A 24,997-nucleotide genomic window follows, 5' to 3' on the forward strand; every position below is an offset into this window, starting at 1 on the left:
AGAGACAAGGATGTCGTGTGGGACAGTGTCAAATGCTTCGCACAAGTCCAGGTAGATGCCATCAACTGCTCTACCGCTGTCCATCAGTTCTGCAGCCCCATAATAGAAGGCCACCAAATTGGTCAGGCAGGATTTCCCCTTAGTGAAGCCAAGCACCTTGTTGTTTTTCATGTGCCTTAGCATGCCTTCCAGGAGAATCTGCTCCAAGATTTTGCCAGGTACAGAGGTGAGACTGACTGGTCTGTAATTCCGCAGGTCATCCATTTTCCCCTTCTTGAAAATGGGGGTTTTATTTCCCTTTTCCCAGTCATCGGGAACTTCACCTGACTGCCATGATTTTTCAAATATGATGGACAGTGGCTTAGCAAATTCATTCTCCAGCTCCTTCAGAACCTGCAGATGGATTTCACCAGGTCCCATGGACTTGTGTACGTTCAGATTTTTAAGATGGTCTCAAACCACATCCTCTCCTACAGTGGGCCTAAGGTCTTCATTCTCACAGTCCCTGCATCTGCCTTCCAAGATTTGGGTAGTGTGGTCAGAGCATTTGCCATTGAAGACTGAGGCAAAGAAGTCATTAAGAACCTCAGCCTTCTCCAAACCCAGGGTAGCCAATTCTCCTGATAGCTTTCGGAGAGGGCCCGTTGTCCCTAGTCTGTCTTTTATTTGCAATGTACCTTCTTGTTATCTTTCACATCCTGAACCAAGTTTAATTCTAACTGGGCCTTAGCTTTCCTAACCTGGTCCCTAGATTATCAAAATAATTGTGGTTAGCTATTCTAACCACACAGAGCATAGGAGATCTAGATCGAATCCAGCACAATGCGATAGACACTATTTACAACAAAGCAAGCTATCTCTGGGGATATAGATGCTAACTGGCAAGCAGGATAGAAAGGAGGCATGCTCAGGGCTGCCAAACCACTGAGGATACACCCACAACACGGAGCCAATAGCTTTTATGCCATCCTCAGGACACAGACCTGCAAAGGCATTACAGCCAGATGTGACATGTGAGCCCATGCTGCTCTGCCATGCTCAGGAAACCCACCTCGAGACACTGGTAGCAGAGAGCCATATGAAAGCAGTCAGAAAGCCCAGGAACAAGCCCACCAAACCCACCCCAAAGTGCTGGGCCTGGCCATGAAGCCCTCTACCCTCCTGGCAATCACTGATCGGGGGTATCTCATTTTAGTGTTGGGGTTTTTTCCCTTCAGAAAGAGGAAAGCTTGTTAGATAGAAAAGGGATAATATAAAAAAGACCAGTCCAGCACCTTTACAAGAAAATGGTATTGTGCTTTTTGATAACAAGCTATGCTTCTTCTGGCAACTGAATGCAGATGATTAGGCATAATTCTGACCGAGTTATTTTAAGGCAACAGGCCACGGTGCTCTCCTCAGAAGAGTTCATAGCACTCATACCTTTGCAGACATTAATTCACATTGTGTGAGCGTGAGCATGAAAATAACAGTGAGTTCATGAACTAATTTTCAGGCAGCAAACACTCCAGCAAAAGCTTATAAATATTTTTTAACAACAAATGAGACTGTGCAATAAGCAAACAGTAAAGTGCATTTAAAAGTCAACCTAATGATGGATTTAGAGGCTTAAAGCAGCTCTTTTACTGTACTTGTTTGAAACTTTAATTACACTTTTCATCCCCAGCAATCAGATGTGATACTGAAGTAGAGTTTTATAAATTACTTTATGCTATTTAGTGTCTTTGAACAATCATGTATTTAGCATATTTCAGGAAGAGAAAGCAGCTGAAGTGCTGCTGAGCTTTGTCAAGGTAAACCTGGAATTCTACAGGAAGTTTTTTAATTAGGTTTCAGAAGCAACCCCTAAATATCATGGCAGTGCTTGGCTGGGCGATGCTGCCTTGCTCTGGGTGTGCCTCTGGGCTTCAGTTTTTTAATGACTGACACTTCTATTTATAGAGTGAATAGAAGGGAGTTGCTTGGAAGGGAACATTTCTGAATACATTTCAGTGTACACAGATTTGAGTCATAAAGTCTGCTAACATACAGTTCCTGGTACTGGCCCCTTTCATTTTATCTCGAGATAAGAGTCTTTGCTCCACCCATGGCAAAGTGACTGCTGCCACTGCCATGCTCTGGCTTTTCTCTCCTCTTGACTGAGGGCTGGTGGTGTGAATGAGAGGTTCCTTGCCATCCCACTGTAACCTAACCTTAACCATCATCACACCAAGCCAGATTTTGCTTCAGTTCTTTTACTAAGGTGATATTTGAACAGGCAGTGGTGCTCTTTAGTAGCAATGCGCTAGAAGCAAAACCAGCAGCTGGCAGGTACCATTTATTACCTTCACAGAAGAATAACCCTGGATGGATTGGAAGATTAGCATTAGGGTACACGCTTCTGGATTGACCAGGCTGGTAATAGTCAAAAATAAAAACTACTGGTGTTCAGTATCCTCTGTAAAACAGGATTGATGGCTGTAATCATTTGCTATGAGATTCACCCGCTCTGTAATTGGTAATCTCAGCCCTGTGTCCCAAGCTTAAATGGGCACATATTAGTGCAGAAGATGTGTTATTGTATCCTGTTCTCTGGGCAAACTGAGCATTTCACTCTGGAGGAATGTAGCTCTGTCATCTTTCAGAGACTTCATTGACAAAAAGTGAATATAACACTGAGAAAATATATATTAACTGAGGGTGCCTTAAGTGCCAGAGCAAGGACTTCGGTGTTGATAAATGAGAGGGAATTGGAGGACACACTGATATTGTGGTAAGACACAGGCTCATGCAGGTGCATGCTGACTTGCAGTGTGCGCTGGCAATGTTTTTTGCATCTTCTTGAAAACTACTGTCTTTCACAAAGGTTCAATGCTCTGTGCGCTACTAGTCAGACTCCTGGGTATTATGGGGCTGCCACAGGCTATCACTGAAAAGGCTCTGTTGACTGTGCTCATGTTTAGATCACCTGTGCTCATCCATAGCTAAATGACTGGAAAACAGCAGTAGCTCTCATTTTAGGCTGACCCAGGGAAAACCCATGAGAGCTCCTTGCATTTGGGATCCCTACATGTTTCTTTAGTGAAGGTGAATTTAAACACTTTTGGAAGACACCTGAATCTGAATTTCAGTCTTTCAAAGTACAGATCCCTTTTGGCATGGACTCTAGGTCACCCGTGCCTCCATCCTTGGGTGAGACATTGAACTGTTCCAAGTCTTGTTGTCCCCATCACTGAAAGACAAGCACTGCTCACCCTCTGGGAATGCTGTATGAAGCACTGATAGTCAGAACTAAAGAAGACATGCCTTATAAAACTTCTGGAGATGGCTCATTTAAGAATATAATCAAACCTTGACATGTGCCAAGAGATTATTCAGACATCTGCCACAAACAGGAATATCTGGCAGAATAAAATTCAACAAGCATGGAAAAAACGTCACTGACCATTTTAATCACCTTGGTCCTAGGTACAGGCACACATCTAAAAGGCAATGCTGCCCTCTGTTATGTCTTCAGCTATTCACTAACACATGGCTGTGTGCACAGAACCAGCTACTCCTATCGGAGCTTGGGGCTTTGAATTCCATGGATGACATGGAATAAAGAAAGCAAAGCAGTCTCCTGCAAGAAGCTGAGCACCTTCAGTTCCTAATGAGCTTCAGAGAGTTAGAGAAGGCATTTTGCATCCAGCAAGGACAAAGTTATTGTAGTTAATTCTTCAAATCCTAACCTTCACCCACGGCTTTTTCACTACATGAATCAGGCATTTACATTTAAATAAAAGCCAATATATTGTAATACCTTGTAATTCTGTATTAGTAGCATCCAACTTCATGGATTAAAAATGGATGAAATAGATTTTATTATCAGTTTAGAAGATAACTGTTACCTTTATTTTGGGGTGCTATTGAAGAGTTCAATTCAGAAATTTCAAGACAACCATGAGTCCAATGCAATCATTCTGTATAAAACTGTATGGGAAATAGTTTTACAATGAAAATGTACTAACAATGTATTATCTTCACATGCCCATTTTAAAAAAGAAATGTTACAATTTAACAGGAAATAAAGATTATTCCTTACTCACATTAGGCCTGACTCCAACACTGGTAATCAGATTGACTGCTAAATAGCTCCACCAATACTTTTCTTGTACTCACTGGAAGTACTTATGTAGGCAAATACTACTGACCCCTGCCAAAGGGGGAAAATCTGGGCTTCTCTGATTCAAGGGTTTATTATTAACAAAGCCCTCAGTTGCTCAAACCCCACAAAATGATTTCAACTGAACAGTCACACCACTAGTTGGAGAAAGGAACACATGTGATAAAGGAGGAAAATGAAAAAGCTCATTGACGTGTTGATATACAGCTGATAAGGAAAACAAAAACCCACTTAAAATAAACAACAGTTGAGTTTTAGTCGAAGCCCAAAGCAGCATCTGGTTGCTTTTCTCCTCCAGCGTCAAGAAGATGTTTGCAACGATGCTGAAGGTATTTCCAGTTCTGGCCATCCTTACAGGTAAGTAAGAATAATAAACTGATCATAATAGCACTGGAATAAAGGAACTTGTTGAAATAAGAGAGCAGGTGAACCTGACTGGCAAACTAGGAGAACACTCGAGATTCATTTTAGGAGGGAATGAAAATCATGGCTAGAATGCTATGCCACGTTGTGGGAATCAGCAAGCTGAGCACTCACTGGAAAGAGCTTTTGGTCAAGAACTGAATTTTAGCTTTGATAAATTAATGTTTTGCTCTAACGCCAGGAAGAGGCAAAGATCTCTCACATGGAGACATCAGGGTCTTTCAGGTGTTTTGAGGTTAGGTTTTCTCATGTTCACCTTTTGTTTCTCTTTGATAATAACCCTGGGAAATGCTATGGCTTCATGCTCAGGTTTACTTGGTCCCACCTCAACCAAAAATTTTTGGGGGATGCTTAACTTTAAACATGCAAATAATCCCTGAAGTTAAGTGAGAACATTATACTTTGTGGAATCTAGGAATTATATGGTATATTAAAGATCATGTATTATTCATGTTTCAAGGACATTTCATCATGATAAGCTTTATATTCAATATATACAGAAGCAGACATTTTAAGTCTGATGTTCCACGGAGATGAACAGCCTGTGTATTCACTAAAGAAAATGGAAGTTAGCTCCCACATTTTCAAGATGGAATTGCCTAGTTTAGATGCCAGAGAAATATTTTAAATAGCTGTTCCTGGTGTTTCAATGTTCTCTTTCTCTCACACACATAAACCACACAGATTTTTGCCTTAGAAATGAGAAGCAATTCAGAGTTAGTACCGATACTTCTTAAACCAATGTCCTCTAAGTTTAAAATCTGGATTTACAACTAGAAGTGTGTCTGTACTGATGGGCACCGGCTGGCGGTTTCTATAGTGCCTAGGGAAAGATTGGCAAACGTGGATTTAATCCATGAGAGTTAAAATCTGCATGGGACTCCAGTGAAAGTGGACAATTCCCAATTAACTGCAGTGCCTTTCCCTGTAGCAAGGAAATGGTCTTACCATAATAGTGATGACTAAAAGATATGGATTAATTTTTAACAAGTTATAGTCTGTTCACACTGTTTTTTTCACTGAGTTACTTCTTACTCATGTGCTTTTTTCATTTAAACCCTGTATGTATGAAATGAGGTTACAAGTTTGAAACCTTAAACAGTGAACTAAACGCAAAGCAAAACTCTCATTAACTTCCGTGATGAGAGGAAAGGCTCTGTGTGTCCAGTTCGCTCCACGTTCAGTCAAAAGCTCCATCTTGCAATTAGTGATGGCTTTAAGTAGCTTCAATGGACAATGGAAGTTTGATAGGGTTTGGCTTTATATTTTTACTGAAGCCTACATTTATATTGAAGCCTGTTTCAACTAAATGTATTTCTTTAAAATAGATAGCTTCATGGAAACGAGAATGCTTTGTGGAGTCACTTCTGCTAAAATCCATTCATTTTTCTGGAAAAGCCAGGTTCTGTGGCACTCCTGACTCCAAACTCAGAAAATGATAAGGGAAATATGTGGAGCAGACAGATGGAAAATGGACATTTCAGCAGAATGACCTTGTGCTGAAAGATCATAGCTTTAATCCTGCAAAGACTAGAAAATAAATACATGTAAACCTGGCAAGAATTCTCTGCCCAACTCTGATTCTTAAAGCTGAGAACAGTGAACTGAGATATCTGAAATATTATATGGCTTTTATATTAGATCTCAGTGAATTCACAGGACGAGCAGGACTAACAGCCAGCACTGGGATCCTCTCTGTCCCCAAGGCAGGTTTAACGCATTTAGGTCAATCTCCAGCCATCCCTGTGGGGCTGTATTCACATATAATGTAAATCTTGATGCAGTTTAAACCTGCTAGTTCTCATCCTAGCAACCATTAATCTGGAAAGTACAATATTCTCTTCTTCCTTGCACTTAGCCTTTACTAAGCCATCAAACAAGGAACAGATTGAAGCCATCAAACAAAGAAAACAGACCCCGAAGAGTTCAGGCTCTAGGTTCAGATAGGTTTGCATATTGTAGCAACTAATGGATCTGCAAGATTTACATGGTTAAAAATGCCAAAATAGATTATATGTATTTTTTAAACAGTGTTTTCCCTCATAGGCTAATAATTTGAGAAAAACACTCTTTCAATATTACTGGAGGTTCTGCTTCTACTCCCAAAAGCAGCACCCAAACATAAGATGCACAGATATCTTATTGAGAAGAATATTCCATGTGTTTTGTCTCTATCATTCATATGTGCAATAAGCCCATGTAAAAATTGTCATTATTATAACATGGAGTTCTCACTTTGCCTGTTTTGTATAGAAAGCTCCAACAGACTCATGTTTTCCATCACACTCAAAGGAAATATATTCTCCTTCAGAATCTTCAGGTGGTAGTTTTAAAACCAGGCTTGGTGATCTAGCAAAACCCTGAAATTCAGACTGATTCTTCTGACAGCTCTTGCTTTGTTGCCATAAGTCACTATTGTTAGTAACTCATATGAAGGAGAGAAACAGATAAATATTGTAAGATGGTGTTTGATTCCTTTCATTAATATGACTGTGTAGCCAAGACTGATCGCAAAACTAGGGAAAGGGCTCATATGTTACGTTTTCTCCCTTTGTGCTTTGAGCACAGCAAAAGGGGTTGATCAAGTTATCACATAATTTCTCACAACCCCCATAATAAAAGCAGTTCCAAAAAGCGTAGTCTCAAGTTATCAGTGTAAAAGCATTAGAATAGAACAGCTTCTGCATGTAAGCCCTAAGAACCTAAAGAAAAGTGAAGTAGTTAGCAAAAGCAAAGAGCTGGGCTCCAACATGGGGGACCCATAGTGCCACTGACTCCAGTCAGAATGTAAGAATGCAAGAAGAGGCAACACTGTAGGAGATGGTGATCCACCATAAAGGAGATCAGACATCTAAAGGAGTAACTGAAAAAAATAAGGGTAAGAAGGATATAAAAGGGCTCAACACAGCTGTGAGTGCAAGTTGCAGGAGAGCACTACAAGTGCAGGAGAAACGTTTGGTTTAGCCACAGGCACTGAGTACGCAGGCAAGTCTCTGCAAGTGAGAACAAGTATGTAAAAACAAACTCTGCTTTTTCAGAGTATTATTTGTTGTAAGAGCACAGGTAATCTGGGGATTTACTTGCTTATTAGCTTTTACCCAATCCCACCTTGACATCACTCAAAGGCCCACGGAAAGGGCACTGAAAAGAAGGACTGCACAAGCCCCACGCGTTTCCTCGATGGCACAGGGAGTGCAGTACTCCTGCACGGCTCCCAGGGTCTGGCTGATCACTCCTCACCACACTTACTGCCCACAGGTCATGTCAGCAGTGTTGTGGTGACCGTCCCTGAGAAGATAGTGAACGTCAGTACAGGCGGCAACGCAACCCTTCTCTGTACATATACAAGTTCTGGATCGCTGGGAAACTTCTTTATCCAGTGGAGCTTTTACAGTGCCAAAGAGACCCAACTGCACACCGTAAGATATTTGTTTATTATATATTGTATATTATAACTATTAAGTTATAATTAAGATATACTTAAGTCTTCAATGAATCTTATTGGTGTTCCCTTCCTAAAGACAAAGGACTGGGGTGCAATGAAATTTAGGGGCAGATGCACAAAGTTATTTAGGCTCCCTAGCCCTACTGGCATGCCTGAATTGCTTTGGAAACTTACGAGAAGGTACAAAAGGGATTCAGATGCTCAAACAACTTTCTCCAAGTCGCACAGGAAGCATGAAGCAGAGCAAAGACCAGGTGTCCAAAAACCACACAAGAGCTCCAGCCCCTGAGCCAGCTCCCTTTTCCCTTTTCTGGCAGACGTTTCCTGCCATTGTGAAGGCTGATTTCCTTTCAAGGGTGAGACGCCCTTGCCTATGACAATGTGTCCCCCATTCCAGGATCAAACAAGTGCTCCTTGCCTCAGCCACTATGGCTACTGTTTAGGTGCTTGGTAAGAGCAGCAGTACACAACAACAGGCTACCAGCACAATGTGAGCAGTGAGTGTTTTGGCAGGACTATAGTAAGTTGTCACAGAAGGAAATGTGCCCATGGCAAACTTGTGTTGGCATTTTGCAGCATCCCATGGGTGTCATTGTGGTAGCACAATAATTACAGATCAAAGGCAAATGTTCCCTGCCCTTCCCGAGACCGGAAGATGCAATAGAGCCAAACAGAATAGGTTGAAGTATCAGCACAAAGGCAGCATCAGGACTGTGAAGAACACCAGGTACTGGACAGCTACATGGTGTAACCACTGCCCAAGCCTCTCACGTGGCTGTAAAGGCGTCGTAGAGCAGTCTGGTCTGCTTGGAGGGAGTCGGGGACGGGATGCGTGATTTCCTACACAAACTCACAATACTCTCAGGCTTCAAGAGCTGACCATTAATCTGATATTTTGGTGGGGAAATAAGTCCATGAATCTCACTTGCATCATAACCTGCAGGGTAGGAGCTCCCATTATGATTTGCTCCTCACTACTGCTGAGCAATCAGCAACCCCTTCCTTTCTAAGAAGAAATGCTGATTAGAAGTGTTACGGCATCCTTGAAGATGACAGTGATTTTTTCCCATGTCCTGTCAGACATTCAGTCCCTTTTCTCTCCCACTGCTTTTATCCCGTTGATAACATTTTTTTGAACACTCCTGCCTGGTGTTACATCTGAAAGGTGATACATAGAAATCTGACTTAGAATAGTGTCACAGTCCACACTGAAGGTATTCTCATCATGTTCACCAATTTCCTAGTAATATTATGTTAGGAGGTTTGCCACTGCTGATAGAGTTATACCTTCTATTTGACTGATCAATTATACAGAATTAGACTGTCTATAATTTGCAGAATGAACAGGATGTAACGTACTTGGCATTGAATGGCAATAGCTAGTATGTAAGAAATAGCAGTTTAACATAAAACAGAACTGCTCAGTACATCTCATATAAAGACTGTATCGGTGCTAAATACAAACACTGGGCCCATCCCAGATTCTGACTCTAGGTGAATGCCGGACCAACACATGCACACCTTGCCTGACTAATTGTATGAACAGCCGTTACTCATAATTTGCTTATTTCAAGCCTGAACTATTTTATTAAATGAAGAATTATTCATGAAAGGGTGGTAGCTGCAGGTTTCGTAAGTTGTACATAGTAGAACATGTTGTAATTTTGATCCAGTATGTACCGCGTACATTTTAATCTCTTGTTCAGGTGAGAAGTGCAGCACTGAGATAGGAACAAGCCCAACTTCTCCAGATTTGGTTAGAGTCTCTCTGTTTCACTTGTGCCAAATTTTCCATATTGTAACGCAATAAGTGCAATAATTTTTCTGGTCATAAACAAGAGAAATAAGTAAATTGTAGTTGCAAGTATTTTAGAGGGAGAATCAGACAGTTTCAAGTGATCCAGGACGGGAAAACCATTCACAGACTGTGATCAATGATGAGAAAATACCCCCTGAGGATCAGAACCATAAAATCCTGTGGGTGGTTCAGAATATACTCAACAAGAACTAACTGATTTGAGGCTACCAAATGTTAGGGAAACCTTTGGATCAATCTCTTCCTTACTCACTCCCGGCTCCTGCAGCTCCCACTGCAGGCAATGGGAATGCTGTGCCTATAAGGACTGTGAGAAACACGGGTAAAAACTGCATCTGGTTTTCTCCCCATTTGAAACTAATTTCACGGTAAATTCACTTTTACACCACAACACACATACATTTGTAATGGATTATTTGCATTTTCATTAAATGAAGTAGGCTCAGTCTGTAAAGGACATGGGTTAGTGACTAATCCCGTTCCCCCTGAACATGGAGGCAACATTTCCTTTTGCTGCAGCACCAGTTATCCCTGGCTCGCATGCCCAGCCAAGCTCACAGGATGCCCTTCACTCCTCCTGATGTGCCTGGAGGGTGCACATGTGTGAAGAGCTGCAGGACTCCTTTTAAAATGCTTTTAGCAATGCATTCAGTCCTGAGTTACTTGACCTAGTATCCTTTTGCCACTATATGGCAATTCCTTCCCATTTTGAACCTATTCACAGTAAAATCAGTTAATGTGAGCATTGGGAAGAAAGGACTGTGGCTGCTTCTGGAAAATACAGTTTAAGAAATAATATAACACCACTGAACATGAAACTGGATTTTCAACTTCCCTCTAAACCCACTGCAATACGAGGTTGCTAGTTCTGTTTCAGGCTGGTGACTTGTGTGAGCTTCAGAAAGGACTGAATGATGAAGGCACACATGTGCTCCTACAAGTTTAAACAAAAAAGTAATCTTTCTTCCTGCAAACCTGCCTTTGCCCTGGCTGCTTGGCATGTAGCTGAAGTTAAGTTACACGTTTTGTTCCAAGTAGGAAATACATGGATGGTAATGGAGGAGATTGCCAGCTTTGGCTTTCGTTGTTTAGATTAAATACTAAAATGCAAGTCAAAAATAAGTTTAATGTGCTGGTAAGATGACAGAACCGACTGCATTTAAAAGACTTGCACCATATCTATTGAATATCAGAGCAGTAGCTGGCATTTTAAATGGGATAAAATAATCAGATTCTGAAATGTCATCAACAAGCAAACAAACAAATACTTCCTTATAAATAGAACACATTTTCCCTGGAAAAAAATATAGAAAATTCTGGTTCCATTTAAAATTTGCCCTTTCTTTCAGCAACTAAATGGAAAACATTTTTAAATTGTTTTTTTAAGTTGAAAATTTCTGCCAGATATTTTGAAGACAGAAAACTTAAAATTATATATATATATAAACTAATGCAAAAAAATACATCTTCTTATCTCACCTGCTGCAATTTTAACTTCTTAACATCTTAATAAATTCTAGGTATCTTGATGACCATGTTATTCACATGGGTAGTATATTCCCAATATTAAGATTAAGCAGAGGGGGTGTTCTCCATAACAAATACAGAGAAGGAGGAATCTTGATTTTAATAAATCATGTTTATGTAGGTAATTGAGAACATGGCTCTCTCTACAGTGGCAGCCAATAACAGAAAAAATTATAGAGTGTTAGAATTAATTAAGGCAAATTTATGTCATTACGATACCTTTGGCTTGAAGAACATGAGGGCTAAATTACTAGATTTTAGGACATAACATATAATAAGCACAGAGGCCATTTTCAATAATTTCTTCTTTTACTTTTTAATAAGACCATCAGTATTTTACTCTGCCCTTTATGTTACAGGTTTTGCAGAGTTTTTAAGTACGTAAGCTCAGGTACAGTCCTGTCTGGAGTGAAATCAGTCAGATCAGGATCAGGACTAGTGTCAGTGCTAATTTAATGTCCCAGAGTATTCAGGACCAGATTTTACATTGTCTCAAGGTGAGGCTGTGCTGCTCATCAGTTTGCAGCGCTGCTGCAGGTCTGCCTCTCAACGCTGGCTTTGTGAAGCTGGCTGGTGTCTTCTGCTGTTTGTTCTGGTGTTTTCCTGTTCCACACTGCCCACCTTACACAATGCTGGTGCAGGTGTTCGACACTTGTTAAGTCTTGGCAGTTACACCAAGAGGATGAAATACCACGAACAGGCTGCTCACAGACAGGATGGTGAAAAGGGAGGCAGCAAACAGCGGAATGGCAGGTGTTCAGTGCTGCTTTGAAGGCAGTGCAGCTATGAACAGTGTATGTATAGAATGTAGAATATATAGTGTATGTATAGAACGTAGATCTTTTTACTGTTTGGAGCCTACTTTTGCTTTTTTTCCTGAGAAGTTTCTCCAGTGCAAGTAATTCCCCTCATTTGAATTATATAATGTAAATATCAACTCATGGAAAATAGGATGCCCTATGTATTTTAACTTTTTCTTCTTGCCATTTACCCCTTTGTGACCTGTCTTTTTAATGCTGAACTTCAGTTTTAAATAACAACCCCCAGCTAAAGATCTTGAAAACTTTCCAAAACTGAACTATCTCTATTTTATGTACAGGCAAACTGAGGCAAACACTACTTACTCTGCTCACACAGGGTAAGAGAGTAGATCACAGCCTGGCCATAGTTCATAAGGTAAAGTCTCAACTCCTAAAATCTACATGTGTGCTTCAGTTCATGCTCTGAGTCACTTGGCCAGCCTCGGTGTGAAGCACCTAAGTAAATGTTTGAAAGATTGAAGCCTGCTATTGACTCTGCACAGGCGAGGCTACAGCCTTGCAAAGCCAAATACAACTCCTGAACCCAGCCAGGGCCACACCTTGAGCCTCAAGCCCAGGCCACCCACAGTTAAAAGTAAGTGAAACTATCAGAGACACTGCATGGCTACCCCAGCTATGCCCAGGGCAGAATTCTTGACTGAAACTTTAAATTCACTAGATGAGTAAAGATCATGAATGAATGTTACTTGTAAGAAAAACTGAACTGTTCATAGACCTCTCATGAAAATGTTCTCTAAAATAAGGCAAGCTTGAAAGCACAAATGTGTCTGCTTCTTTCACCCTGAAACACAAATTCAGACCACCAGCAGTCCCAATGCCAGCACAGTTCTGCTGCCCAGCTCACGGCAAGGCACAGGCATGGGCACTGGGCTGACATGTGAGAGCCAGTGGCCAGTCAGCCTTGTAAGTGTGGGGCTCCCATACAAACTTTTGAAGGAACAAATTCATCCCCATGTACTATGAGCAGTTCCTGACACCCCATCACATGCTGTCAGCCCCAACCAACCAAGATCATGTACTGCGGCGGCTGCTAGTGCTGCAAGGGACACTGGCTTGGGAGCAGAGCAGTCCATTAGAGTCCATGAGCAAAGACAAGCCTGCGCAAACTGCCTCCTGAAGCAGAACAGGAGGAAAACTTCCTGGAAAGGCCCCTCTGATACATGGACATTTCTTTTTGCCTAGAGGTGATTTTTAAAATCAAGTTTCATCTAGCACTTAGATGACTGAGCAGGCACTTCAAAGGAATAGCTTCATGGAAAGCAGAGGCAACGCCTCCAAGGCAGAGAAATGGAGATGCTGTTGCAATGTCATTGCAGTCACAGTGACACCCTGGATGTCAATGGGATTACTGGGGACTGCCTGTGGTTCCCTCTGGCACTGGGGTGACAGTCTGCAGAGAAAGGATAAAATAGACTGGTACATTGAAGCAGACAGTAGTGAGAACACAAAAGAAAGTGGAGACAAGTATAAAATGATCAGGTTGCAACTGATGTGTTTGGAGCAAACTTTAGACTCCAATCTTAGATTGCCCAGTTTTAGGTAAAACTTAGAAATAAGATTCTGTTGCATCTCACTGTTAACAAGGCTTAAGACATCTGCAAAATTTGCTGAACACAAGGCACCCTGCCCCTGTGAACAGCACTGATGGGGAGCTGTGTAGAGCAGAGGCTCTTTGGTTTTGGGGGAACATTTAAAATCTCATTTAACTCTCAGATCAGCACATTTTTACTCAAATACAGCATTCCCCGTGTCATGGTATTCTGAGTATGGATGAAAAGTCAGTCAGTCATTGTCAAAAGATGGTGCATGTGACAGATGCACGGGGAAGATGTAGCTGGAGATACAAGGTAAGACAAAAAATAATCCCCACAATCTTCAGGCAAAAAAAGAGTTTAAACTGCTTCTGCTACTGTGCTACTGTGAGCCCTGTAGTCATGTTCTGGATTAATACCTCAAACCAGCACGTGACTGAGATAAGCTGAATCAGATGCATCATTCAGAGTTTTTAACTCACCCTATTGTGGATTGCATTTTTCTCTATCAAAATTGTTTTGGATGTAGCTGTTGTTTCTTCCCCACAGCTATTCTAGGTGGCTGAACTAGAACCTTTAGGAATATTCTACCCAAAGGGTATCTGAAGGGAGCCTCTGGGCTGAATGCGAGCGAGTCTGGATAGCCCAAAAAAACCCCCATCCTGGATCTTCTTTCTAGAGTACAACATTTTGAGCTGTGATGCATACAGTGGGACACTACGCTGCCTGCTGAAATGGCCTCCTCTCAGCTGCCAGCTCAATTTCCCAGCCATAATCCATTCCAAACTCTCTTTGACTGCAGTGGGATTCCTGTCTCACCATGAAGTACAGGGTACAACCCAATGCAAACGGAGGTCTCATAATAACTGCTGAAGGGCAGTTACACAAAATGCACTGAGAAAAGTTTTGTGCTCCATGCGCTGTAGAAATCATTCACTACTAGTTCAGCCACAAGAATGATACTGTGACAACATGAAAGAGCTGCTTCTCAAAAGTATTTTGCACCAGTTAAAGCTGCTGAATGATTAATCCTCTCAAGGCTTCTGACTCCATCCTTTTCTTCTTCTACCAACGCGCAATTGTGACAAGATGCTTCTAGTCATTATCAACATCCTCAATTACCCATGCAGAAATCCCAGTGATGCAGGACATAAACCCCTGCTGCAGTCTGGCAGATCAGAGTTTTGACAAAATTTGTGTGAAAAGAAGCTGTGGATGAAAAAAGGCATTTGGGGCCAGACTCAGTCACATGACACATGTCAAAGAAACCAATGCATTTGCTTTCTTATCTAGCTGAGTTCAGAAACTGAGCCTTGGGCTTTAATTAACACTCTGAGTGTGTGGCATTTGTTCTCTAATTAGATGGCAAGATGCTTAAAGGAGTGATGAACATTTTTTTCCCTTGTTATTTTACAAATTCCGTCTGTACTCAGAATTCAAAAGGAGATAAAAGCAGTGAAGTTGTTAATATTCTCCCTTGCGTTTATCGTTGAGAAAGAGACTTTTAACAGTTCTTTCTCTAGTAGCTTGAGAGAATGTCAACAGAAAATTATAGAACACCCCAGTGACAGGTCCTTCTGAATGCCTGAGCTCCCCTGGCAAAGACTGTGAATTGGGTGCTGAACACATCAGCCTAGAGAAACATCATCAAATAGGATGGTGTAGCTTTGCATCTGCTCATGGGGGAAAGTGAGAAGGGCCTGTGGAAGGGAAGAAGGTACTAGAAAGGAAAGCATGTCCTGAAACTGCCCCTCAGTTAGGAAATCAAGACTTCTGTGGAGATGAAGAAGGATGTTTGTAACACATCTTCAAGTACATCTCATCTTACAGTTTTGATATCCAGATGTACTGAGCATTGTACAGCAATATTCTCCCACCCCCTACTCCTGATGTCACTGCATCACATATTATGTAAATTCTGGTTTGTATTTGTCCTGCCCCAAGAAGAAAGGAACAGATGGAGGCATGTTTCTTCTAATTTACTGCCTGCTTTTTCACACACCCCCTCCACACCCTGAGGAAGATCTTTCTATAGAAGCTGAATAAAGAAAACTGTAGGTAGGCCCCTCACTCTCTGCCAAGCATCTGGCAGCCTTTGGAAATCCTCAACTCAGCCTCAGCTTTGCCAACTGCTTCCTCTGCAGGCAAATACTCTTCTCACCACCACACTGGGAGAAGAGCAGCGTTCCCACAGGTCAGGCTAAAGGAAAAGGAAAGGACATGTGATTTCATGTACCAGATCTTTCAGAACTGGGGATACAAACAATCTTGTCTCCAGCATCTGGAGCACATAGAGATTACTGAGACTGTCTTTGAAACAAGTATGATGATTCCCAATTCCCTGTCTTGATTGTAACTCAGGTTACAAATGAGTACTCGAATAATTGTCCTCAACTGCCTTAGGAGTCTACAAGCCCAAATCCTTTTCTTGGTTGCAGCAGAAACTGTGACTGTGGAAATACATAGAAAACTATACCACTGCCTGAGAAAGGTGAGGAAGATGTCCGCTGACATTAGTGGCTTTAGGCACTGCCATGCCCACAGGCTGCACACCCAACAGAACCACAGTCCTTTTGAAGGTCAGGGGGACACCTTCTGGGGAATTCAGCTGTTTTACAGAGACTGGTGTTTCAGATGGAGTTATTAGGGACAGCATTTTGAGGAGTGATAATCTCCACTCTTCTCTGTCAGTTGTTCCATTAGTCATCTCAGGCAGCTGCTCCCATGAAATGTAAAAAAACACCATTACATAAAAACTTGCCTGAGCAAACTAACTGGTAAGGAGACACAGCAACCATTACTGCACCCTCAGTATTGTTTTTACACTGGTAAATCATCAACTTCACCAGAGCTGCTCATGATTTGCTTGAGGACATAAAAAGCTTATTTTTTTTCAACAGAAGCACAGCAGATCTCTTACTTTTTTTTTTTTTTTTACATTCAAAATGTTGCACTTTAAATCTATTTATCACATTAAAATAAAAAGGCTTCCAGGAAAAGGCTGCCATTGACTAAATTTACAGCTCTCCCATACAGACACTTTAGGAACATTTTAGGTGAAATGGAAAGAAATGTCAATGAGATGTGTATCTGTAGGAGGGAATATTAGCTGTCAGTTGCCCCCCCCAATCTTGTATATCTTCAACAGAAAACAAGTATTTACTGTTGAAATGGAACAGAAACATTTTTGCAATGATTTTCATTTCAGCTTTTTGAAAGCCACAAACATAAGCTTTCAGGGACACCATAAAAGCACTTTGAAAAAGGGTTTAAAATATCCATTTTGAGTGTATTGTTTAGAACGGGCTATGAACTCACAGCCAGTTAACTGAAACATATTCCTCTTACATGAAATTTCCTGTGTACACAATCCAATCATACCTCCAGGACAAGATATACACTCAGTAATTAATCACAACATTACTCAGCCTTTTTGGTGTTTAGCACCTTCCTTCAGGCAACAAACTCCAGAGCTAGTGAGATAAACATCATACAGGAGCAGAAGAACAGGCAGGAGCCTGCAGAGGAACTGAAGGTGTTTCCTTTAGATGTTCCATTGCATTTACGTTCATAGCTGGGAGAAAAAAAAAACAACCACGAAACAAAGACCAAAACAGAAAGATTCTGTTTAAATCCATGTAGAGGACAAATATACTCTGCTGTGCTGACACCTGCTTCAGATTTAACAGTGTACACAAGGTATTTTCTCTGCACGCATTCAGACAGGAAGAGGGAACACAGTGGATGCATTTTTCACTGTATTGTATGAGGGCTTAGACAAATAATTCACCCTGACTTCAGATTAAATATACCAAGGACCACTTGCTCTTCCCTAATGTTAATGGCATGCCCTGACTGCATTCAAGACTTGTAGTGCCAGTCTTACTTCCCAGGAACACGTGCTATAGCTAAGCTAGCACTCAGTGCTATTGCTTACTCTCACATAAATCCCAGATCGCTCTAAGGTAGACCATGCAGTATTTATCCCCCTTTTCCAGTAATCAGGCCTTTTAGTAGGATATAATGGGCCTCCCTCTCCTCTCATGCAAGTCACATATTACTTCATTTAAGTCACTGCACAACTTTATTTTACATTAGTGTGAAGAGCTGATGGAAGAAGCTCTTTCTCTACCCCACTCAAACAGATGCAATTGATTGAGAGGAGATGCAAATCCAGCCAGGTACTGTTGAGATCTATATAGGAATGTCAGCTTAAGAGGAACCTGAAATCAGAAGTCACAGCTCTTGTAACTTTGGACTCTTGCAAGCAATAGTGTATCACTGCTCATACTTGGATAAATGTAGAATGGGACAAGCGTGGCCAGTGTGTTTTTGTAATTACAGGTAGATCAGTTTTTTGACATGAGATTTGCTTAAACGAAACCCCTTACTCTGAGCACTTTTCTTCCTTGGGAATACGAGTGTGTCTATCGGACTCTAGTTTTGCAACAGAGGTGCAATGTTTTGCAAATAGACATTTGCAAAGCATAAAATCAGTCTCAAAACTGATGACATTGGACGCAGACAATGGGAACTGTCTATCCAGAGTCTATCCAGCTGTTCTGCACACTTTCCAACCTAGTCTACCAGTGTGCTCACACTGCACCTCTTACGGCTCCTCAGTACAACCCTCAGTTTCCCACATGTTGGAGAGGCAGTAGTGTAGCTTTGGCATTCAGAGCCCTGCATCAATTGTACCTGGTGTTTATAGTCCTGGGGCAGGGAAAGATAAAGTCTGGCAAAACTGCATTTGAGCTGGGGCCAAGCTGCAGTACTGGAGCTGCCGGTGCTGTGCGTCTGGGTTCTGACCTTCATTTCAAAGCCTTATCATTGCATAAACCAGCTATGCTCTGGCAGTTTTGGGGTGTAGCTCGCCTTAAGCTAATAAAGGCTTTCAGATAACTTTGCTTAAAGACTTCAGTCAACACCGTATCAGGGTGGATAAATAGAATTAAGAATAAAATACTCTTAATTCAAAATGCAATCAGTTGCTCTGCAAAGTAAAGAAAATTATAATTCTTGCCTGCAGCATCCCTAAAGGCAGGGAACTTTGACTAAAAAGGAAATCTGACACTAATTCTTAAATAGACTTAAGGCCCAAGCCTCAGGCTACCAAAGAGGCTCCACAAAGAGCACAATGCAACCTCTCAGTTAACAGACAACAGGTTTGGGCTTATAAACTTGTGAGGCCAATTCTACTTGCATAGTGCTGTTAATTACAATTGATGCTAATGAAGTCAGTGAAACCAGTCAACATTAGATAGCAAATTTTTGCTTGGAAGGAAATCTTACATTCCTGAGAGACATTTGTCCTTACTACATCTATAATTCTGCAAAACATTTTTTACTGTTCAGTAAAAGGGGGATTATTGATCCCAAATAACTGCCTCTCCAAGCACTGAGGCCAACAAGTATTCTTGACTTCCACCTATGGTATATACTCAAAACCCCAAAATAGTCCATGACACTGTCTCTGACCCTGATTACACAAACAAGGAGAACAGCATCATTGCCCTAACTGCATGTGTGATGAATCTGCCGGTGTTCTTCGACTGTGTTTTTATTGCTTCCAAATTTACTGCTGACAGATCAGATACCTTGTTTGCTCAGACCTATGTCTTGTGGATTCATTTCAGTTCTGTTTGCTAGCTTCTGTATTTGGAAAGCTCTGCAGCCACTCACTTTTTTCAATGAGAGGTCCATTCTTGTCACAATCTTCTACTGCGCCGCTTATTAATAATATCACAAATTATCCATGCTGCAATTAGTACTGCTACTCATTGTGCATGACTTGGCATTTATTCACTGAATTGTCATAGAACAGTCAATGGTCTCACCTTTCTTTTTGCAAATGCATCAGTCTGTGACTGGAGTATCCACAAACAGCTACCTACTGTCCATTTACACGATTACAAAATCCCATTTCTGAAAAGGTTGTCTTTTAAAAACCACTAGAAATAAAAATGTACCACATTTTCCTGTCTGCTTTCTTGTGGGAGGGAGCAAAAAAGGGGGTAACATTAAGAGCTTAATCAGAAATCAACTGTATTCCAGTTATGAGCACCAAACAAAGCAGCAGGAATATCTCTTGTTACCAGACTAACAATTGATTCTTTATCACAGATCTACTATTATTCAGAAGGCCAGTCTTACTCCTATGGAGAGTTTAAGAACAGGATAACAGCTGCAACAGGTCCAGGGAATGCATCAATAACAATCTCCAACATGCAGCCCTCAGACACTGGTTCCTACACCTGTGAAGTTTTCAGCCCACAGGGTGATGCTGGACAGAGTCAAAAATCTGTGATTGTCAATGTGCTGGGTAAGCACCTCTCCTCTCTATTGCTGTACTGTCCTTTTCCTCCCTTATGAAACACTGAATTCACAGCTCAATATACTTAGGACCAGAGGGAATAACAGAACTGTGATAAACAAGGCCCATGATGCAGAGAAGGGGCTCACAGATGCATTGATGCAGAGATTTTCCAAGGGCTCTGGAAGCAGGCAAAGCCTGGGGTGCCCTCTAGCTTCCAGACAAAGCAGACTTGATAATCCCTCGGCAGCTCCCCTTGCTTGACCTACAGTAAAACCCCATTATACCACAAGTGGAATTCACTTCAGATTCACTTTGTGCTCTCAAAATGCTACCTCATGTCATCAGGTAAGCAGGTAGCTGGAATTACACAGCTTCACTACATTCTTCATATTGGAAAACAAAGTGATATTAACTTTGATTAAAATAAAAAGCCCTTTCAGCTGGGAGTGACAACTTATTTCTCCTATGAGGAATGGCTGAGAGAGTTGGGGTTGTTCAGCCTGGAGAAAAGGAGACTCTGGGGAGACCTTATTGCGGCCTTTCTGTTCTTAAAAGGGGCCTGTAAGAAAGATTGGGAGAGACTTTTTAGCAGCGCCTGTTGCAACAGAACAAGGGGTGATGGTTTTAAACTAAAAGAGCGGAGATTCTAGCTGGATGTGAGGAAAAATTCTTTACAATGAGGGTGGTAAAATACTGGAACAGGTTGCCCAGAGAGGTGGTGGATGCACCATCCAGGGAGACATTCAAGGCCAGGCTGGATGTGGCTCTGGGCAACCTGATCTAGATGCAGATGTCCCTGCTCATTGTAGGGGGGTTGGAGATGCAATGATGACCTTTGAAGATCCCTTCCAACCCAGATTATTCTATGATTCTGTGATTCTATGATTACAGTCAGCCCCAGCAAAGACCAAAATTTCACTCATTTTACCTAATGTTGGTCATGGTGAATTGTGTAAATCTAGGGGGAGGCAGCATTACAGCCCAAGGGATCTGGCTCACCCCAATTCCCAGAAACTCTAGAAACTTAGTACAGGTTGGGTGGAAGTAGTACAAAGTCTGTTTTGGATGGAAGAAAGCAATAGTTCAACCACGAACAGGACAGAAAGGATGAAAAGCAGTAGACATGTTACTTAGTAAGATAAAAGTTTGTACTAACCTATTCTAATAATTGCTTTTGTATTGAGAATTCATACCTGATCAGAGTGACAAATCAAAGCCAATATAAGAATGTGATTCCAATATCATTTGCCTATCTATTAAAAGGTATCTTAGGCCATGTATATATGTATATATACTTAATAATACTCAAATGGTTATGGGAGAGCCTTTGGTCAGATCTATGAACTCTGCTCTTGGATGGGAACCTGTAGATGGAGTTCAATTTTACATGTACAATACCAGAACTAACTTCCTCTCAGTATATACTCATGCCCCTCTCTTGCCCCTTGGTACGTACCCATGATGTGTCTGTTCTCCTTGTTGTTATTTTACAGTAAAACCATCAACACCTTTCTGCAAAATAGAAGGAACTCCTGAAAAAGGCCATCTAGTCTACCTTTTATGCAGATGTGAGGAAGGATTGCCTCACCCTACCTACCGCTGGTACAAAGTAGCTGACAATACCCTAAAGCCTGTGACTGAACAGCTCAGTACGTAAGACACAACCACTATACCATGTTCAAAATGTGGAGTTCCTTAGCACCAGTCATTTCTAACACTACGTATTACACATAGCAGTTAAACCTTATCCTCTTCTGATGGTCAATGTCATAAAACCATTATTTTTGCTTAATTCAAATCAACTGATAGCTGTCACAAACACAAAGTTTCTTTCTATTTAACACGAATTTCATGGCATGTTAAAGTCTTGCCTATGCCATTATTTTAAATTGCTAAAATGGGGGAAATGTTTATGCCATTTCCATTTCCCTTCCCTCAGAAATTTAAGTCAACTTAGAATAGTCTATTTGTTATTCAGGTGCTAAGACTTCCACCCTGAAGGTCTTCAGTTCCTGTGGCATTTTCATCTGTGAAGTTACACTGACAACAGTAGTGCGGGTAAAACATCAGGCAGACAGAGTCTATTACAGAGTAAGGGCCTATTTCCCATGTTCTAATACACACCTACAGAAGCTACTCTAGTAATTTTCAAGGAAGGTAAATGCTTCTTATTTAAAGAATATGAAACTCCCCAAATGAATGCATAATCAGAGAACCCTGTTTCTAATTTCTTAATAGCTCTTAGTAAGACCAACTAAAGAAAATGGATGGCCTCTACAGTACATAAACAGTAATCAGTCTCTGCTCTCTGTTTGTCACAGATCCAAACACTGGCATTCTTTACATTGGCAATCTCACCACCTTTGAAACTGGGTATTATCGGTGCGTAGCCAGTAACATCCTGGGGAACAGTACCTGTGAGCTTGACCTAACTACGAACTGTAAGTTTCATGCATGAAAGTAATCCCATAGCCGATGTAAGACATACACAGTTTGCAGGAAAATGCTGTGACAACTTTAAAGTATAGATTTTTTTTCAAGTAAGAACAGAATGGGCTTTGGAGCCCTCTGGAGTTTTCATCCAGGTATGCCCAGAATTTATACTGACCTGGACAAATGATTTCATACTGGGAGCAGGAGCTGAACCTCAATCTGACTGCAGAGCCTTTACTGAGAACCAACAGACACTGAATTTAGAGCAGGCATAAACATCGGGTTTGCTGGGGCAGGGAGCTTAGCAACAAAACAGGAGGCAGCAAAGGTCATAAAAGCACATTTCTCTTTCCTAGCGCATCTTTGGCTTCCCTCCTGGAAATCCAGCTGTCAGTCAGTTGATCAGTTCTCTGAATCCAATGCCTTCTTTCCACTAAAGGCTCCTCTAAATTTCCATGGGATTTTGCTAGTAATACTTTTTTTAAAAGTATTTATATATCAAGTAATCCTTTCTTCTTTGCAGATTCAGACGGCGGCATTGTTGCTGGAGCATTAATTGGAGCAGTTCTTGCAGCTACTATCATTTGCATTATTGTTTGGGTCTTAAGCAAGAAGGCAAAAAAGACTAAGAAGACATCAAGTAACGAGATGCAGTAAGAGTTTTGTTTGCTTCATTTTAAGACAATTATGTCTGTAAAGCACTGCTAATAATTCAGCACTGAGGTAAAATATAATTACTCTAATCATTTTTGAAGGGTCAATAATGCAGGTTTTGGGAAAACTTCCAGAGTGAAAATATTTGCTTTTGTGTGACTTTTAAGCTGTTGCTCTTGTAAGAGACATTGCCACTACCCTCTTCCATATATTTATAGGCAGCTACCACTTAGCAGTATCTAAACTAGTAAAATGTTTTTTAAACCCTGCAAACTAAACGTGGCAAGTTGGAAAAAACAGTTTTTAATATTTAAAAGTTAATGGTGACTGCTAATGGCAGGTGGAGGAAGTAAAGAAAGGAACGGAAGCTAAAGGTTGCCACAGCAAATGTACTGGGATTGTGCATTACTGGATTTAAACACAGCGGGCTCAATTCAGTGCTATTTGAAATTACAGGACACATGCTTGGGGTGCTCTAAGGTGTCTCAAATGGCAAGAGATACAAGGTTTAGGCAACAGAATGGAGCCCAGAATATCCATTTTGCTTCTGCTCTGAAAATGTCTTTTCCTCTGTGCTTTGGTTGCTCATTTTTTCCTTGAATTGCCAATTCTTCAGAATAGGGATGATCTCATATGCTACACAGACTGTGTTTAGCCCCATGATGTTAAATGCTAAATGAATACATACAGCTGAGGACAGAAAAAAAATGTATTTGTCATCTGGACCCTTCCCTGTAGCACAGGTCTAAGACCTCCTGATGCAGAATTCCGCTAATCCACACCAATGGCGTGTCACTCACACACCTGATTTCTGCTTTCAACTGATGTACATTAACATCTAACTGTGTGCTCAGATCCTAATAAATCTCACTTCATTAAACTAACTCACTAGCATCTGATCTTTTTTACATGTGAAAATGCTTAAATATCAGGGCTTGGTTTATTATTTCGATGAGATAAATGGAATCTATACCTGTTGCTAAAAATCTTTCTCTAGATTTTAGCTTTTTCATAACTCTTTTTTTGACTGCACTCTATTTTTATACACTTAATGGGACACGGGATCTGCATGGAATTTCACAGAAAGCTCATACCAAGCAGTGTATTCTGCAACCTCTCCTCAGACTGTTTGCCAGCACTCAGTTTCCTATTCTGCTTTCCTGGTGTAGCATTTAAATATACTAAAATCCAGTTCATTCTAACAGGATCACTTAAGCAATGACGCAAATCAGTCTCATTATCTAACACATTGTCACTCTTTCTCTCTTAGCATCAGTGATGTTGTAGCCTTTTTATGTCGCTTGGAACAATCATAATAATATGGGGGTTACTTTAAGACAACAAAACCACAAAGACTCATTCTTTTGAAAGAATCTAGTGTAGATGGGATTTCAACATGTGAAATCACACTTCATCCTGTCTTCCTGCAGAGAAATGGCTCAGAAACAATCCAATGCAGAGTATGTTCAGGTACCTAACGAAGAAAACATTCCTCCAACCACAGTTCCACCAAGCAACGCAACAAATGAATACCCTAGTGTTGATGAAACAGCAGCCTCTGGAACACTTCAGAATGATGAGAAGCAAGAAGCAGAAAAAGAAGAAACAGCCTAGTTTTAATACAGTTTTCCATGTCAGCTTTGGACCCCTTTATATAAAAATTGTTGTCATTGAAATAACATAGAGGCATGACTAAAACTTAGATGGGTATTTGTATTGTGAACCGCTGTGCTGCAGATTGAAAAGGGTCTGTTACACATGCACTTTGTGAATAGGTGAAGATTTGGCCTTTAGAGTTAACAAAATTTCATTTATTATCTGGTTATAATTGTACATAAATATAAGTCTAAAAAGACTACCAGTCTTTTATCAGTCTAAAAGACTAT

At 41.0% G+C, this 24,997-nt stretch overlaps 2 protein-coding genes across 2 annotated transcripts in view; one reads left to right on the top strand and one right to left on the bottom strand.

Moving 5' to 3' along the window:
• PSMD10 (proteasome 26S subunit, non-ATPase 10) overlaps positions 1–24,997 on the bottom strand; it is a 53,906-nt gene that overhangs the window by 21,307 nt on the left and 7,602 nt on the right. The gene's annotated exons all lie outside the window — the stretch shown is intronic.
• On the top strand, positions 4,365–24,725 carry VSIG1 (V-set and immunoglobulin domain containing 1). The gene is made up of 7 exons (XM_061446130.1): positions 4,365–4,501; positions 7,826–7,986; positions 19,832–20,030; positions 21,518–21,673; positions 22,346–22,465; positions 22,981–23,110; positions 24,542–24,725. Exons 1-7 carry the CDS (start codon positions 4,453–4,455, stop codon positions 24,723–24,725), a joined length of 999 nt encoding a protein of 332 aa, XP_061302114.1. The 5' UTR covers positions 4,365–4,452.

The sequence above is a fragment of the Pezoporus flaviventris genome, unplaced genomic scaffold (genome assembly GCF_033815535.1).
Source record: "Pezoporus flaviventris isolate CSIRO_AGI_PZ_B2104156 unplaced genomic scaffold, CSIRO_AGI_Pfla_v1 ptg000005l, whole genome shotgun sequence".
NCBI classification, from domain to species: Eukaryota; Metazoa; Chordata; class Aves; order Psittaciformes; family Psittacidae; genus Pezoporus; species Pezoporus flaviventris.